This window comes from Microtus ochrogaster, unplaced genomic scaffold, assembly GCF_000317375.1.
Source record: "Microtus ochrogaster isolate Prairie Vole_2 unplaced genomic scaffold, MicOch1.0 UNK12, whole genome shotgun sequence".
In the NCBI taxonomy this organism is placed as follows: domain Eukaryota; kingdom Metazoa; phylum Chordata; class Mammalia; order Rodentia; family Cricetidae; genus Microtus; species Microtus ochrogaster.
In genome coordinates, this window is record NW_004949110.1 from 4,676,990 (window position 1) to 4,694,237 (window position 17,248).

Here is a 17,248-nt window from a genome sequence, read left to right on the forward strand (position 1 = left end):
GAATCTGGTGGGGAAGGAGAAACCTGAGTGGATGAAGGCAGGGGTCTGCACTTGCCCTTTTGAATGTAGAAAATATTGATGTGGTGAATTGAACTAATCTACAATTTGCCGGTTATACATCCTTAGATATCACGCTGGAAACAGGAGGGACATAGAGTCCACATATCAGCATCCTGCTTTTAGATCTGACCTCTGTGGAAGATCTCCTCCCAGAATGAATCATCTACAGACAGAATCTTCGATGATGAAAGCACCCTCTGGAGTTTGAAAAGAGACGAGGCTGCTTTAAGAGAGAAACAGGAAGTTGTAACTAGAAGCCCTCTGAATGCTAAGCCATCTGAATGCTTGTGAAGTAGCAACAAAGTAGCAGCGTTTATTCTGAAATTTTGTGGCGGCTAGTCTGTCCTAGGCAAAGCTCTTCGTAGTGCTCACCCCTCATCCAGGGATTTCTCTGAGCATCACGTTCTGGGAGTGGAATGGCGGGGCAGCTTCGGCTTACATCAGGGAAGAATGAAGATCATTTTCAACACCAGGGAGCGGTGGAGCTGCTTGCCTTTAATTTTTTGCTCATCCTTACCATTCTAACCATCTGGCTATTTAAAAATCACCGATTCCGCTTCTTGCATGAGACTGGAGGCGCGATGGTGTACGGTGAGTGTGCAAACGGTGGGATTGATGTGAAACTTGTTGCCCGGGCGTAATTAGAGACTTGTGCTCAGATGGCAAAGTACCGACAAGTGAGGAGAAGATGCTGACTGAAGTGTCATTAGCCTGATGGGAGGTGCAGCAATGTTATGAATGCTAGCCTCTTTCTAGAGAAGCGGCAGAAATTTGCCTCCTCACAGAGCGGCTGTCACAGCCCCGTTCTGAGGTAGCATTAGGCGAGTCTGTTGACAGCTGCAGTCCTTTGTCATGCAGGGAGTCATGGGGCACTAGTCCTGAGAGTGGGCTGTGGTGGCAATGCTGCCGAAGAGCAGCCTCTTCCTCAGGTAGCCAGCTGGAGGAGCATGCAAAGTTAACCCAATAGCTTCAGGATCCCTGGAGGAAAACGCTCTCCCTCCCAACTATCTTCAAGAAGAAATACTTGTAGAAGCAGATCCCACCCCGTTACAGGAATAATTGTGTCAAATCCTTTTTCATCATATGAACAGTCTTAGCTTCTGGTAATAAATGTGTTAAACTAAGAGTTAAACCAAGATTTTCCTCTGCAATACTGCAATACTTTTCATCTCTTAGCCTGAGTTCTTTCTGATCTTGTTTATAATCCTTGTTTGTGTTCTCACACACTTTCTCCTGCTTCTGTTTTTTTTTGTTTGTTTGTTTTTTTTTTTTGTCTTTTAGACAGGGTCTCACTCTGTAGCCAAGGCTGGCCTGGAACTTACTAGGTGGCCTCGCACTCAGAGTGATTCTCCTGCCTCAGCCTCCTGAGTGTTGGAAAAATAGGTATAAGTAACCACACCTGCCTCTTTAAACCACAGGGGAAAGTGATAGTTTAGGGTTTAACCTCCCAAGGTGATGTTCTTTCTGTGCAAGTACCACATCATTCATCCTTTGTAGAAAGTTTAGTAAAATGTAATTATGTAGTCTATGCAGACTAGACTGGATTATTTAGTTTTTTTTTTTATTTAAGGTGAGATACTAGGTACCAGCAGTGAACTGGTACCAAGACAACCATCACACTACAAACTGGCCTCACTACCCTTATCCCACCTAGCAAAAAATACCAGTCAAGGGGATGCCAAAACACACAGTGAAGAAGAGACTTTTTGACTTTCCTCATTTCAGAATCTCGAGGTCCTTTCATATGTCTGAGGTCCAGGGAACAAGATGAGTGTGCACTTTCCATGTGCTAAGCATGTAACGTCCTGATGTTAAGCATGTTCAGCCATGGAGTGGAGCATGAGATGACCTGTCCTTAACTAGATCCCCTGTGAGATACTTGAGCTGTGGGACAGACATTCAAGGCCAAGCAGACCAGTGCATTATCAGGCAGCCAATTTAGAGCAGAGCTAAGTTCCTTTGCACTGAGAGTCGCACAGCACACAGCAAAACTTTTCTGGCTGGGGGTTGAACTCAGAAATTAATATTGATCAAAGTTAACATTATATCTGCCCCAAACAGAAGGGCACGGTGCTTTCAGAGGCAGAGCCCCAGGCATGAGTCATTCATCCTCTCTTTCTCTATAATCAATTTACCAGGATCTTTCTCTGTCTTGGGTAATAAATAATCAAAAAGATACAGGATGTAATCTGAGAAGCCAGAAACAATGTGATCCTTAGCATCATCTCCAAGGGTTGTGCATATCTTCGTGAACCGTCACAGATTTAAGATTAAGTCCTTCTTGAAGGAAAGATTACTCCACATAGCCTGAAACTTGATTGAATTAAAATTATTGTTATCAATAGTAATAAAATTGTTACCAATTTCCTTCTCTATGGTAGGGATATTGTTTTATCAAGGTAGTTAAATCAGTTTTGCTGATTTAATTTTTGGTTAAATTTTGGCTGATAGGCAGGCATGGAGGTCCTCCCCAAGCTGAAGGGCCAGTAGTCATGGTCATTGCCATGTGTTCTCACACATTTCAAGCTGATGAAGGGGTTCTTGTTCATTTTCCAGGCTGGGCTCTGAAACTAATTCATCAGGATGGCCTCCACGCTCCTCTTCCAGGATAATCAAAATGCTGTACCTGAAGTGCTCCGTGCTTTCTGTCAGGGGTGTAATGAAATAGTCATACCCAGGGAAAAGAGGAACTCTGAATAGCAAGCGGGAGAGAACTTACTATTGAATTGGTTTCCCAGTCTTTGTAAATAAATATTGCATTCATACAGTGGAAAGGGACCTCAGCAAACAGAATCGTCATTTTACAGAGGAAGTGGGAAATATGGAGGTCATGGTATTGGTTTGGCGTCGAGCTAGGGTTCTTCACAGCTTTCAACTAAGGATGCTGAGATAGTAATAAGTAAATTCCTTCAGTGATATTCTGAGGGAGAGGGGGAGGAAGGGAGAGAGAGAGAGACAGAGAGAGAGACAGAGAGAAAGAGAAAGAGAAAGAGAGAGAGCAGGGAGTGGGTGAGACATTCAAAAGAGCAAGCACCAAATATATGCCCCTGTCGTAAACACTTTAAGGATTGGCCATAGCATCTCTTTCCAGCAGGTCTGACAAACTGAGATTCCAGGGTCAACCCTTTCTCCATCTGAGGATGGAGGGCATTGTTTCTACAGTAGACTGGCAAGAGGCATAATGGGGACCAATGGAAAAGGAAGACAAACTTAGAAGTTTGAATTGTCTTGTTTTATGAAGGCAGACACCTGACAGTGGACCGCAGCAGCCCGTATCCTGCAACAGGTTTGCTGCCTTAAAGTAAATTTGCAACAATTGTCTCTACCCCTCAGGTTTGCCACAAAGCACCTTGGAGAGTGGTCTTTTTCCTCGGGCTTATCAGTGAATTAGGCTAGCAGCCCCTACTTTTCTGGTTACCTCATCTTGCCATCATCGACTGCTTGCACTGAGTGCCATTTGCCCCCAAACTGAGACAGGGATTTTCTTCAAGGCACCACAGTCCCTGTATTCCTCAGCCCATTCCACTACCTGTCTCTCTGCAGGCGCTCTGGTGAGCTGCTAAATGTCCCTTAGAAGATTTAATAGATGTTGCTACATTTAATCAGAGTACTTGGGAATCCAATTAAAACAATTTCTCGGGATCAGAGGCTTACAAAATGAGCAGTTAGAGATAATCACGGGGCAAGGTGACCAAGCGGAATGTTGAACGCTTCTTTCATAATTATTGTTAGGAACAATTTTCAAGTTGTTAACCATAAAATATCATATGTGGGGTTGTAGGGGCCAAGAAGTTTTCCTCTGTGTTGACTGTAAATAAAACTGAAGATATAAATACAAGTAATTGCTTATAAAAAAAAAAGGTCTTCTCTCATTATTATGGGTCATGGGATGCTTTTAAAAATTAGCAGCGTCATTGTAGCAATATTTGCTTCACCAGGCATAGTGGAGGGTGATTTTCGTTCATGACATCCTATGGCTCTGGTTATTTCAAAATGGAACAATAAGCAACAGTAATAATCATTTAAACTGGACTAAAAGCCAGAATGAGCGTTAATGGTCAAAATATTGATTGACGGCAGCTGGAACACTTAGTGCTGCTTAGTCGGGGCCTGGAGTCATCTCCTCGATGTTCATAAAAAAGCACTGGCTCCTTGGTCCCAGATAGCATTAAGGAATCCATTGTATCTCCCTGGAGGCTGCAGGACATTTGCGATGCCATACCTTTGAGAGTTGGGACTTAAGATTAGGGACAGAACAATTTAAATATCTTAGAGTTCTATCTTTGGTTTTACAGTCATCCAATCAGAGACTGTCCTGAATCCATGTAGAAATTTGTTCATAATTTAGGAGGAACCAAGAAATTCCAAGCCTCTATGCTTAGACTTTTGAGTTCATCAAAAGCTGTGTCATATTTGAATGCTTTTCAATCCTTTAAGAGTATTCTTAGATAAAGTTTAATAAAACAATTTAATTTAACCAACAGGTTTTTTTCAGGTTTAAAGAAACAATAATCACAAAACTGTCTTTCCCCAGACCTTGTATAGAAATAGGTTGCACCCCAGTCCATCTCAGAGGTTCCAGGATGAAACTGTATTGCTAGACGTGATGTGTCTCCACCTTACCGGTCCACTTTTGTTCTGACCCAGCTCAGCCTGTGCCCCTGACAGACTGACCCACTTTCCCCTCTGCCCTGCCTGAGTGGTCCTCTTTGGGCACTTAGCCTGTTGAAAGCTGGCAAACTCTGTAGAGAAAGAAGTCATGCTCTCTCTGAGGTTGCTGCTTTTAAGGCTGAATTTTTTCTTTCTCTCTCAGTAGTGGGATGTATTGTTCTGTTATGTGACTTAATTTCTGGTCTGATTTTTCTCATCTGTGAAATGAGGAGGAAATGAATTCCTTTCTAACTTCAAAATTTCTCCAAACTTTAGGCCCAGGCAGACATTAGTCAGTCAGACATCTTGGAGTTACTTCCATTAAATCCAGTAACGTTCTCTGTGGAATCAAATAAGCAATCATGAGATCTGGTCCTTTCTCCTAGACACGATTTTACTTAGTAGCATTGATGTATCACTCTTTGTTCATCCAGGCCTGCTTTGATTTTTAATTGGGTGTTTAGTAAATCTTACTGAATTTCTATTGACATTCCTCTACCGGAGCCCTTCAGGGTGGCTGTGGGCATCTCTATAAGTTCCTTTCTCACTATACCAGAGTGGCTCTGCCTTGACCTAAAGGATCTGCAGGGCAAGTAGTTAAGATTGAGAGTCTCCCTTATGCTATAAAAAGCTTGATTTAGGTGCTTCAGAGATCTGTCCAAGGTCTTCCACACTGTATGGTGTCGGCTAAATCAAATAAGCAGAGGAACTGAATCAGAGACTTTTTTTTTCTGCATAAGATGTTACATTGGGGCATAGTGGTATACACCTGCAGTCCTAGCACTTGGGAGGCCGAGGCAGGAGGATGAACACGAGCTCCATTTCAGATCATGCTGATTTGCATAATAAGCTATAGACCAGTGAAGGCTGTGCGTTAGACTCGGCTTCAAAAAGCAGACGAGAGAGAGGTTTTTCTTTTCTTTTCTTTTTTTTTTTAAGTGAAGTAACCTCTGTATTCTAAATAAGGCCGTGTATTGTGTTGAGATCCTGACCTTTTGGAACTGCACAGCTTTCGTCTGGCTGCCCTGGTAACCCTTCATTGCTCCTCTCAGGCCTGAAAAGGCTACTGCCAGTGCATACCGAGAGAGGGGGTTTAAGACTATTTATGAGCTATTATCTAGAGTCTAATTGAACTAAACTCATGATTCATGACAGGGAATATTAACATTTGACATCTCAAAAAGTTGATATGTAATAAAAACTAGCTAAAAGCAAAAGCATATAAAATGCAATTTCTACAGCTGTAAGGACTTTCTCCTTAAGAACAGGCTGCAGGCAAGCCTGCAGGGCATTATCTTAGTTAGTGACTGATGGGGAGGGCCCAGCCCATTGTGGGTGGTGCTATACCTGAGCAGGTTGGCCCTGGATTCCACTGAACCTCATAGAAGAAAAAGTGGGAGGTACACGTGAATGCATTGGCACAGGAGACCACTTCCTAAATATAACCCAGTAGCACAGACACTGAGAGCGACAATTGATCAATGGGACCTCCTGGATCTGAGAAGCTTCTGTAAAGCAAAGGACACAGTCAACAAGACAAAACGTCAGCCTACAGAATGGGAAAAGATCTTCACCAACCCCACATTGGACAGAGGGCTAATCTCCAAATTCTACAAAGAACTCAAGAAATTGGTCATCAAAAGAACAAATAGTCCAATAAAAAAGTGGGATACAGACCTAAACAGAGCAGAGAATTCTCAACAGAGGAATTTAAAATGGCTGAAAGACACTAAAGGAAAAGCTCAACATCCTTAGCCATCAGAGAAATGCAAATGAAAACAACTCTAAGATTCCATCTTACGCCGGCAAGAATGGCCAAGATAAAAAACACTGATGACAGCTTATGCTGGAGAGGATATAGGGTAAAGGGAACACTCCTCTATTGCTGATGGGAGTGCAAACTGGTACAGCTGCTTTGGAAATAAGTATGCTGATTTCTCAGAAAATTAGGAAACGACCTGCCTCAAGATCCAACAATACCACTTTTTGGGTATATATCCAAAGGACATGTCCTCAATTTTGCTCATAGCAGCATTATTTGTCATAGCTAGAACCTGGAAACAACCTAAATTTCCCACAAATGAAGAGTGGATAAAGAAGATGTGGTATATTTACACAATGGAGTACTATACAGTGGGATAAAATAATGACATCTTGAAATTTACAGGCAAATGGATCTAGAAAGCATCATATTGAGTGAGGTAACTCAAGCCCAGAAAGACAAATATGATATGCACTTACTTACAAGTGGCTTTTAGACATAAAGCAAAGAAAAAACAGCCTACAATTCACAATCCCAGAGAACCTAGACAACAAAGATGACCCTAAGAGAGACATAATTGGATCTAATGTACATGGGAAGTAGAAAAAGACAAGATCTCCTGAGTAAATTGGGAGCATGGGAATCATGGAAGAGGGTAGAAGAGGAGAGGGGAGGAAGGGAGGGGAGCAGAGAAAAACACATAGTTCAACAAAAACAATAAAAAAAAAAAACAGGCTGAACAAGCCATAGGAACCAAGCCAGGTAGCAGCACCCCTCCATGGCCTGTGCTTCAGCTCCTACCTCCAGGTTCCTGCTCTGTTTGAATTCCTGTCCTGGCTTCCTTCAATGATGAATAGCAATATGAAAATGTAAGCCAAATAAATCCCAGCCCCCAAGTTGCTTTGGGCATAGTGTTTCACCACAGCAATGGAACACCTATGGAGGTACCTTTAGAAATTTGCAAAATGAAATATAAAGAAGTCAAAGAATTAGAAAATGTACAAGCTACACAGAGTTGGCGGGAACACTTTTAAATATCTGTAGTCTCAGATCTGGGTCACCACTGCGTTCTTATCAGAGTTTGACCATCCAGGCAATGGGGAATTGTTTCGGACAGGAGCAGTTCAGTTCCTTTGTTAACCGAAGCCTCGAAAATGGTGTCCAGAACAAAATGCCTAATGTAACCCAGTGGATGCAATACTGTGATTTCATATTCATGCTAAGTACCTGGAGCTGAAGTATCCCAGGGAAAGTGATATGGCTGCCTGGAAACACCTGCTCACACCCTGGGGAAGCTACCTTGCCAATTGTCTCATTTAGATTTTAAATCCCTGTGGATTGCAGAATGTGTGTGATGGACACTTCATATAGCTTGACAAACAAGAGTGGATTTGTGTGAATCATAAAAAAATGGACTTTTGCCATGTGTGATTTGGACTGAACTTAATTGTTGGAAGAGTCTGGAATATGATAACTTTTTTCTTAGGGGTCTCAGAACCCCGAAAGCTTTATGCTGAGTTGATACCGTTGATCTTGGTAGAATTCCAAGGGTGTAGTCTCAATCCTACTGACTATTGATGGGAACTACTGTCTCTACTGTCATATACATTGCTTCTAATAGCCTGGGTCCAGCATTGGTTCGTCAGCTAAAGAACAGTGACCCAAAGCAGATGGATATGATCAAAAACTCTGGGCAGTGCTCAGCAGTCTGCCTACCATCTTCTAGGTGGCTTCCGTGTATTTACTCTAGTGTTTCACTAAGAAAGGAATTAAACAGGGAGTTGCTAGCTTCATTTTTCTACCACCTTTTCCACCCCATTAGGGTGAAAACCATCTATCTTCCTTCTAGGAAGCTCCTGTCACTGTCCACAACATGATGCTACTAGGAGGAAAATGACAGACAACAGTATCTCTGTGTAACGCTATAAAGTAAGAAACCATTGTTTATCCATTACGTATCTAGTTAGACCCTCTTGTCTACTGTTCTGCTGACAGCTTCTTAGGGATCATAAGGAAGGATGTTGGTTCCAAATAATTGGTCCTGGAAGTAGCTTCCAGAGAAAAGTAATCTATAGTACATGTTACAAATCCCCAAACCCAGTGAAATGTGTGTGTGTTGTGTCACAAGTGTGTTTGTATATGTGTATGCTGTATGTTTTGTATGCACACACATGTGTGCATGGAATATTGAGTATGATCTAAAGTGTACCAATGGTGGGTGATGGACATGAGGAATCTTACACTGGAGAGAATACGATGGTTAGACTTCTGCCATCTTCCATGGGACTCTTCCACACAATGGTAAATATCTTGAAACTGTCCCAAGGTGGACAGCTTCACAGATGGCTCTCCATCTTGGTGTATATAAGGGTGGTCAGGCTGGCAGGTAGCACACTCTAGTCCTGAAATCTTTATGAAACTGTTTTCTCTACCAGGGCAAATTTATAGTGAGAAGTGTGAAACAATAAATTGTGTCCCTTTTAGCAACACCTACACTCAACTTTCAAATTTAGAAGGTTGGTGCAGGCGGGAAGGGAAAAAAAAAGCCTTAAATAACCAGCGGCATTGTATATATAGGTATTTTACTTTCCTTTTCATCCCTGACTAAACTAAGGTCTAAAGCAAATCACTAAACACGAACTTGTTGGGGAATGCATTTGAACATCGGCATCCAAATCTTCGTCACCTCTTTTGAGCAGTGTGAGTACCAAGACTTTGACAAGGTGAAAAGAGAACGGATAACTATAAAATAAGAAGTTAAAAGTATCGGAGATGAAGTTAAACTCCAATACCTGTAAATGTCCACCACTTGACTTTCTTAGACTCTTATGCTCTTTCCTTCACTGACGCCTTTGTCAGTCACCCAACCTACCTGATTGTCCAGTCTGCACTGTGGTCCCTCATCTACGCATGCTTCTCCATGACAGCTGTGTGTCTCCTCTTCTCCACAGACTGAAGTCTTGTGCATCCTTAAAGTCCTTGGAGAGGACCGGACTAGCTGATCTTTCCTTTAGATTTTCTGGAACTTGACATGTTAGTATTAGTTTTTCAAGACAGGGTTTTTCTGTAGCTTTGGAACCTGTCCTGGAACTAACTTTAATAGACCAGACTGGCCTCAAACTCACGGGAATCCGCCTGCCTCTGCCTCCCAAGTAGTACTGGGATTAAAGGTGTGTGCCCCCACTGTCTGGCTTCCTATTATTTTTTAATAGAGTTTTAAGACATGTTCAGGGCTGAGGATGCACCTTAATATCAATGCTTGCCTGAAGAGTACAGGACCTGGGTCTGTTCAGCAACAAGTGACAGAAACCCTGTCCCCTGACTTCTCTCTTCTCCTCTCCTCCCTTTCTCTCAAACTTTTCTATGAAGCTCCCGGGCAGGGTCCCCTTCACTTGTTATTTGATGAAATAAGGTCATATAGACATTCCAGAGCTACTAGTCTGAAAGAGGAAAAAGAAGGCCTGGATCCAAGGATGAAGTCAATTAACCCTGAGCACATGGCTGTGTGGGGAGGGATGGGCAGTTCAAAAAGAACAGGGCATCCTGTGTGTGTGGTATGTACGTTTGCAATGTCAGCTACTGGGGAGGGGCTGGCATCATGAATTTGAGACCCTGTCACAAAACAAACAAATAGGACTTTGCTACGTGAAGGTAGAGAGAGTTAGCAAGCATTGGTTTTTTACTGGACATAACAGGTCAAGATACTTAGGGATTCACCTACTTGGTTTAGAGAAGGGACAAGGCCATCACTCAACACTTGGAGAATCAACTCCAGAACCCAGCTGTCCTGCAGTCTTCATGTAGTATCTGCATGTGCATGCAGCTCCCAGGATCTTATGAACTCCATGCAGTACATGAGTGGATGCTGTGTAGTAGCCCATAATACTCACACCACAGCTGGGCTAGCTGTGCCCTTCGTCTCCAGGGAAGAACCAATCCTACAAAACCGAGTCCCACGGGAGCTGGAGTTATGCTGAGCCCTGCTCTGGGGCACTATGCATGACCATGTGAACACAGAAGAGACTGGGATATGTCTGTATTTTGAAGACCATTCTTCCATCGGCTGCCATTTATGATTTGTAGACGTATTAAGGTCCCGTCTATATTTCTCTAAGCAAAGCCCTGTCAGAGAGACATTTCCGTACCATATTGAACAACTGTCAGCAGGATGCAGAGGGTTTGGCTGTGGGATGAGGTTTTATAGTGAGACACTTTCAGTGCCTTATTCTTAGAGGACATTAGCATGCCAGGATTGTGCGGAGGAAAAGGCCAGTAGACTGCTGGCATACGCTAAAGTTTTGTGGGATAAGAGCATTTTGTGTTCATTTCTTTTCCAGCTTTCACAAACCTCAGAACATCTTACATGTCTGTGACATCCAAGTAGAACAAGGTGGACAATGAACTAAGAGAATCTAAATGACAAGGCTGGTATTTCTGAATCCTCCTTGATGGGAGCGTTCCTGAAGCTCTTTCTGTCTGCCCCCCCTTTCTCTCTCTCTCTCTCTCTCTCTCTCTCTCTCTCTCTCTCTCTCTCCTCTCTCTCTCTCTCTCTCGTTTTCTGGTTGGTTGTTTGATACAGAGTCTCCTATAGCCTAGTCTTGCCTTAAACTCTTGATTTTCCTGCCTCCATCTCTCTACGGCAGAGATAACAGGTGTGTGCAACTGCACACCCCCCCCCCCATGCTCTGACATAGAATAGCTGCCTGCCGGACATCTGCTCGATGACAGCTGTACAGAAAGCCCTTAAGGACGGGGACATCATAGCATTGGTTGAGGTGTTCATTCTCTGAGACACTTTAAAATCCCTGGGACTGGCAGACTACGTAGCAGATCCTTTCCTTCTTGACGTCAAGGGAGTTTGTGTACTGGAGAAACTCCAACTCCAACTCTGCCTGAAGGATTTGTCTTTCCTGAAGGAAAGGAGATAAATCGCAGCACAGCGCCTCTGCCTTAAATGGTCTCATTGTGTACTTACTGGAGGTCTCCCGCAAAGCAACACTGGATCGTGCGGGCTTGCACGGGACTGGCTTCTAATGCCCTGTAGCTCACAGTAGGTGAGCAGAACTCAGGGAGGGAGACCGGCGTGCAGGGGCTCCGACAGAGCATTTGTTTGCCGAGGTGAGGCCAAGCTGCTTTTTCAGGTGCTCGGTGCTCTGGGAATAAAGCTCTGTAAGGGGAAGTGTGACCCTGAGGGAGGTCAGAGTTCCTCCCCCTACCCTAGGTGTTCAGACATTCAGACTTCAAGAAGCAAATGGATGGTGGTGGCAGCGGCAGTGCACGCCTTTAATCCCAGCACTTGCCAGGCAGAGGCAGGCTGATCTCTGTGAGTTAAAGGCTAGCCTAGTCTGCAAAGTAAGTTCCAGGACAGGCTCCAAAAGTACACAGAAAAACCCTGTCTTGAAAAACAAACAAACAAAAAATTTAAAAAGTAAATAAAAAACAAAAAACAAAACAAAAAGAATCCCCCGAGGCTTCTTAATTAGAGACTGCCTGCAAAGGTGAAGTGGGTCTCAGATGTGGCTGTGAACATGTGCTCTAGGAGGTGATTCTTAAAGAGGCAGGATAGCTCCTTTAATTGTCTGATTGTCTTGGTTTCCAATGGACATGGTGCTTTTGTGGTTTGCAGCTATGGTGGCCAGTCTTCTATTCATCTGTAATACTGTGGCTGGCACTTCCTTTATCCTGTCCTTTGTGTGGATAGGAAAACAATCCCTTCTCAGAATTTTCTTCCTCTCCGCAGCCCTCCTCTCTCTCATCTCCCGCGCAATCTCGCCAGTCCAGCCTCCCGCGCGATCTCGCCAGTTCAGCGCATGCGCCAGCTCACCGCTCCAGCTTTGTGTCCACATAGGCCCAGAGCACTAAGTTTGCCTGTGAAAAACCGTGGGAGGCTGCATTGGGAGCGCCTGGTCTCTGGTCTCTGACAAGCAAGGATTGTCAAGCTGCTGTTCCTGCAGCATGGGTGTGCTAGCCATGTCGTCTCTGGAAACTGCCAAGATTTGATTCCTCTGAACCCTTGGGGTTTGGTGGTTTGGCGCAAACTAGGGCCAGAACCTTTTGGCTCATATTTTAAGTTGGCGTCTATAAGAAGTAAGTGCTGGAAGAGATTAACTCTAGAAAAGAATTTACTCTGAGAAGCTCCTTTGACAGAAAATGGGGAGGGGTGTGAGAACTCTGGGATAGCTGTCTGTCTTTGATGTTGGAGAAAGGAAAAGAAAAGAGATTGTAAGGGAGTCTTTAGCATATATTACAATTCTAAGAAAGGGTTGCCAAAGTTAAGGGGCGATTGCACCCATGGCTGGCCTTCAGAAGGGTTCCTGGCTCCTTGCCTTAGCAAACCTGCTGGGCTCGGGCATTGGCTGTACACGGGGTGTAGGATGCCTCAGCATGAACGCGCTGATAGATCCTGGGCACCTATGCTAAGTCCCCGCCGACTGCCCTCCTCTCAGGAGAGCCGCAATTGCGTGCCTATTTACATCTGCTTATTTCTGACTGCAAATGCCTCTACTTACTTCAGGGTGTTTCTTCTCGAAGTCTGAGACCCAAGGTGGCACAGGACTATTTAGTTTTGGAGGTCTTATGTGAACTTAACCACGCCAACAAGTAGGCATTTGCTATTGTGGCAAAAACTTGCTTTCTGTTCTTGGAAACTGACTATGGGCAGGACACCTTTTGTTCATTTCTTGTTATCTCATTGAGAACACTTCTCAAAACTAGGTAGCTTACTTACTAGGGGGTTTGGAAGGACATTAATTTGGGTTCTTTTCATTCAGATCCCTGCAGATTGTTTTGTGCTTCCTTTAGTGTTGTGTCGTGGACTTTTAGGAGAGAAGTTGATTAAGTGAAGTTCTTCCACAGGTACCTAAATAACATGAGGCATGGGGGATGTATCCTCTGCCCCCTTATGCATGGTTAAATTGTAAGCGTTCAGTACCATGCCTGGAAGGTTCCCACTGTTCTGTGGACTGATAAGACATCATTGCCGTGGTGAAATAGCCAAGAATACAGCAAAGGCAGGGTTTATTTGGGTTCATGGTTTCAGAGACTTCAGTCTTTGGCCGCTTGGTCCCATCTCTGTGGCCTACAGTGAGGAAGATCATGGAAGTAGCACAGTGCCTGGAGCTCTTACTTCATAGCAGAAGCAGAGAGAGACGGAAGGAGCTGAGATAAGGTATGGTTTTAGGGAATTTCCCCAGTGACCTTGATCCAATCATGCCTAGATAATTGAACCCAGCAGCTAAGGACAAACGTTCAACATATGAACCTTTTTGGGGACCCTTTTTATCTAAACCATAACACTTAAGTATCTTTTCTTGTTCATGAAGATTGTATGCAATATTTTTATTATGGAAGAGTAAGTTAAAGATATGAATCAAAGATAAGTGAGACTTCTAAAATTTATCAAAGAAATTTGTTAATTTATTTTTTCTTATCCCTCTAGTCAGTTCTCCAAATTGCTGCCCAAGTGATAATTCTTATATAAAATCTAATTATTTTACCATCTTGCCTAAAACCTTTCACTAGTTCTCATTAGGACTAAACTGAAAGTCTTAGCATATCCGAGTTGCCTTTTGATCTCCTCTCTCTCTCTCCTCTTTCCCTCCCGTCCCTTCCCCTCTCTTCTCCCTCCTCTGTCCTTCCTACACCACCAGTGACTTGCTAAAAGTATCAGATCTCCTAAGTCCCTTTGTACATTGTCCTAATGAGGTTATCACTAGCGATTGTGAACACAGAAACACCAAGATATTGGCTATTTATATAACAGGTTTCCCTCATAGCAGCCCAACACAAGTGCTCTTGGCTAGCAGATCCCCCCCCCCCTTTTTTCCCCCACTGTACACAGACACACTCCTGGTTTCTCAGGGACCCAGGTTCCTTCTGACCGGTAACACTCTCTGTCTTTAGGATCTTCGATTTCTCCCCATTCAGCCCATAAGGGAGGGCAAAAAGAGAGAAAATTCACTCTATATTCTCTGCCCCAACCTAGAAATGAAACACAGCACTTTTGCTTACTAGCTATTGATGAGAATGGGCCAGAGACAAAGCAGCCAGGAAAACAGGCCCTGGCTGAGCAAGTACCTCCTCCCAACAGTTGTGCTGGAGAGAGTTTAGCTCCAGATACACTTTCTACTGAACTGTGATTTCCATGGCTACCTACATGTGCAGCCCAGATCCCACTCACTGTCTGATCAGCTCATGGAGATAAGACGTGAGCTTCAGCTTCTCCTCAGACTCTACATTATTTAATCCCTCTCTCTACAACAGCGTTCTTCCCAGCTGCCCTGGCACATGCTCTGCTGTGTTAGAGTTTCCTGCCTATTGGTCTTCAACTCATACAAATTAAAGCTCAGCCAGGCCCGAAACTATGTTTTTTGTTTTGTTTTTTTGTTTTTTTTTTTTTTTTTTGGTTTTTTTCGAGACAGGGTTTCTCTGTGGTTTTGGAGCCTGTCCTGGAACTAGCTCTTGTAGACCAGGCTGGTCTAAAACTCACAGAGATCCGCCTGCCTCTGCCTCCCAAGTGCAGGGATTAAAGGCATGCGCCACCACAGCCCGGCCTGAAACTTTGCTTTTTATATAAGACCTATAGATTGTGCGGAACAAAATATTTAATGCCAAATATCTCACTGGAAAAATTGAATATTGAGCTTGGTAAGGTGGTGGATGCTGCAGTCTCAGCCCTTAGGAAACGGAGGATCTGGAATTCAAGGCTACCAGTGGCTACATAGTGAGGCCAGCCTAGACTACACATGGCCCTGTCTGAAAAAAGAAAAAAAAATAAGACCAAAAGAAAAAAAAGTTACTGGATTATAGTCTTCATAAGCAAGAGACAATACTTCCAAAAATTGAGGTTCAAAGAATAAAGTTGGGTGATTTCTCTGAAAACACACACGTCAATCCAAATTTTAAATCAAGAGCTGTTTTGAGCTTCTAAAGCTTTTTTCTCCATTTTTAAAATAAATTTGTATTTTAAAAGTTTGTGACAATCTTACTATCATGAATGTCCTAGTAGATTTTAGAATCTTACAAGTCAAGGATTGGCCCCTTGTATAAAGGATGCTATGTCGTGAGAACTCTTGTGACTATGGGCAAGCAAAACTGAAACTGGCAATTGTTTGAAAGGTTGCAGAAAGGTACCTTATTGCCTGGCAGGAAGTACATATTTGTAGCTGGAGAGGAAGTTCCTTGATCCAATGGCTTGGAGACGTCACTCAGGAACCTAAGTCCATCTGTACCTTGGACCTGTGTCCTTGGACTGAACCCTGTTCTGGTTGGTACCAGATACCTGCCATTAAAAATGGAGAGGCTATTGCTTTCTTACGCCCAGGAAGAGCACAAGGCCACCTCTCCCACTAGATCTGATAAATAAAGCAATCATGTCAGTGAGAAGGGGCAGTTCTCCACAGACAGACCCTCTCTAGGGAATCTATCTTCTGAGTAAGCTGGATTCTTAGATCTGGACCATGGTGTTGCATGCCTTTAATCCCAGCACTCAGGAGGCAGAGGCAGGCAGATCTCTGTTAGTTTGGGGCCAGCCTAGTCTATAAGAGCTAGTTCCAGGACAGGCTCTAAAGCTACAGAGAAACCCAGTCTCAAGAAACAAACAAACAACAACAAAAAAAAGAGTTCATTCAATATTGATTACAGAGTAAAGGTTCTCTTGAATACTTTGAATGGATAGGAGAGGTGAGTACCTCCTCTCCAAAACTGGGGAGAAAAAAAATGGGAATATATTAGGATTATAGTACCTGTGAGTGAACAGTTCTCAAACAAACAATGGCTCTGTATCTCTTCGCGTCACTTCTCCAGGGTCTAAATAAAGCATTTGGGTCATTCAATTACTGGAGATTTAGATTGCCTTCTTCCAGGACAATGATTTGTTCTTTGTTTTAGGTCTTATAATGGGATTAATTTTACGATATGCCACAGCACCAACCGATATTGAGAGTGGAACCGTCTATGAGTGTGGGAAATTGTCATTTAGCCCGTCAACTCTGCTAGTCAACATCACGGACCAAGTCTACGAATATAAGTACAAGAGAGAAATCAGCCAACATAACATCAGTCCCCACCAAGGCAACGCCATACTGGAGAAGGTAAGGGCGCTGTGGGCTCATGTAGCCTGGCTGTCCGTAATTGATAGACATAAGCTTCTCTATGTGAGGTATGTACCTACACTCCTGTCCTTTCCAACACTGTAACACTGGGGCATCGACCACATCAACACACTTGTCAGTAGTTTTCCTAAAATCTGGGGAAAGATTTTAATATACTTCTCTGCCAAGCCAGAGCTATATTTAATTTAATTTTGAAGATAAAATCTTTCAGCCATTTTTTTCTTTCTTGAATTGTATTCCAGTGTTCGTGTGTGTGCTGTTAGTGGTCGTACATGTTACCAGCTGGCTATTTGGTTCAAATATCTCCAGGTCAAAGAGGAAATAGAGATGAATGAAAATGTTCTCGTTTGTGAACTTTGGTCTAGAATGGCTTTGGCTGCCAAGAGAAAGCACTGGCTGCTGGTGAGCGCTTATAACACATTGGCCTAGAGTCTGCCCAAGAGCTCTTCGCCATGGTGGTTTAACTAAGGGATTTTAGGTTAAAAATTGCAAAACGATTCATATTTTAAAAACTAATGGGATGTAGTTCAGTGATAGGGCACCTGTCTGGCATGTGTGAAGTTCTGGGCTTGATTCATCCAACAAAACACACACGTGTGCGCGCGCGCACACACACACACACACACACACACACACACACACACACACACAGAGAGAGAGAGAG

At 43.4% G+C, this 17,248-nt stretch overlaps 1 protein-coding gene across 1 annotated transcript in view; it reads left to right on the plus strand.

Moving 5' to 3' along the window:
- The first annotated feature begins 247 nt into the window (after window positions 1-247).
- Window positions 248-17,248, plus strand: part of Slc9a9 (solute carrier family 9 member A9) — a 559,136-nt gene continuing 542,135 nt past the window's right edge. Inside the window, exons 1-2 of the mRNA XM_005366691.3 lie at window positions 248-651; window positions 16,361-16,563. Coding sequence (XP_005366748.1) covers window positions 477-651; window positions 16,361-16,563 — 378 coding nt within the window. The 5' untranslated portion in view covers window positions 248-476. The remainder of the gene's footprint in view (window positions 652-16,360; window positions 16,564-17,248) is intronic.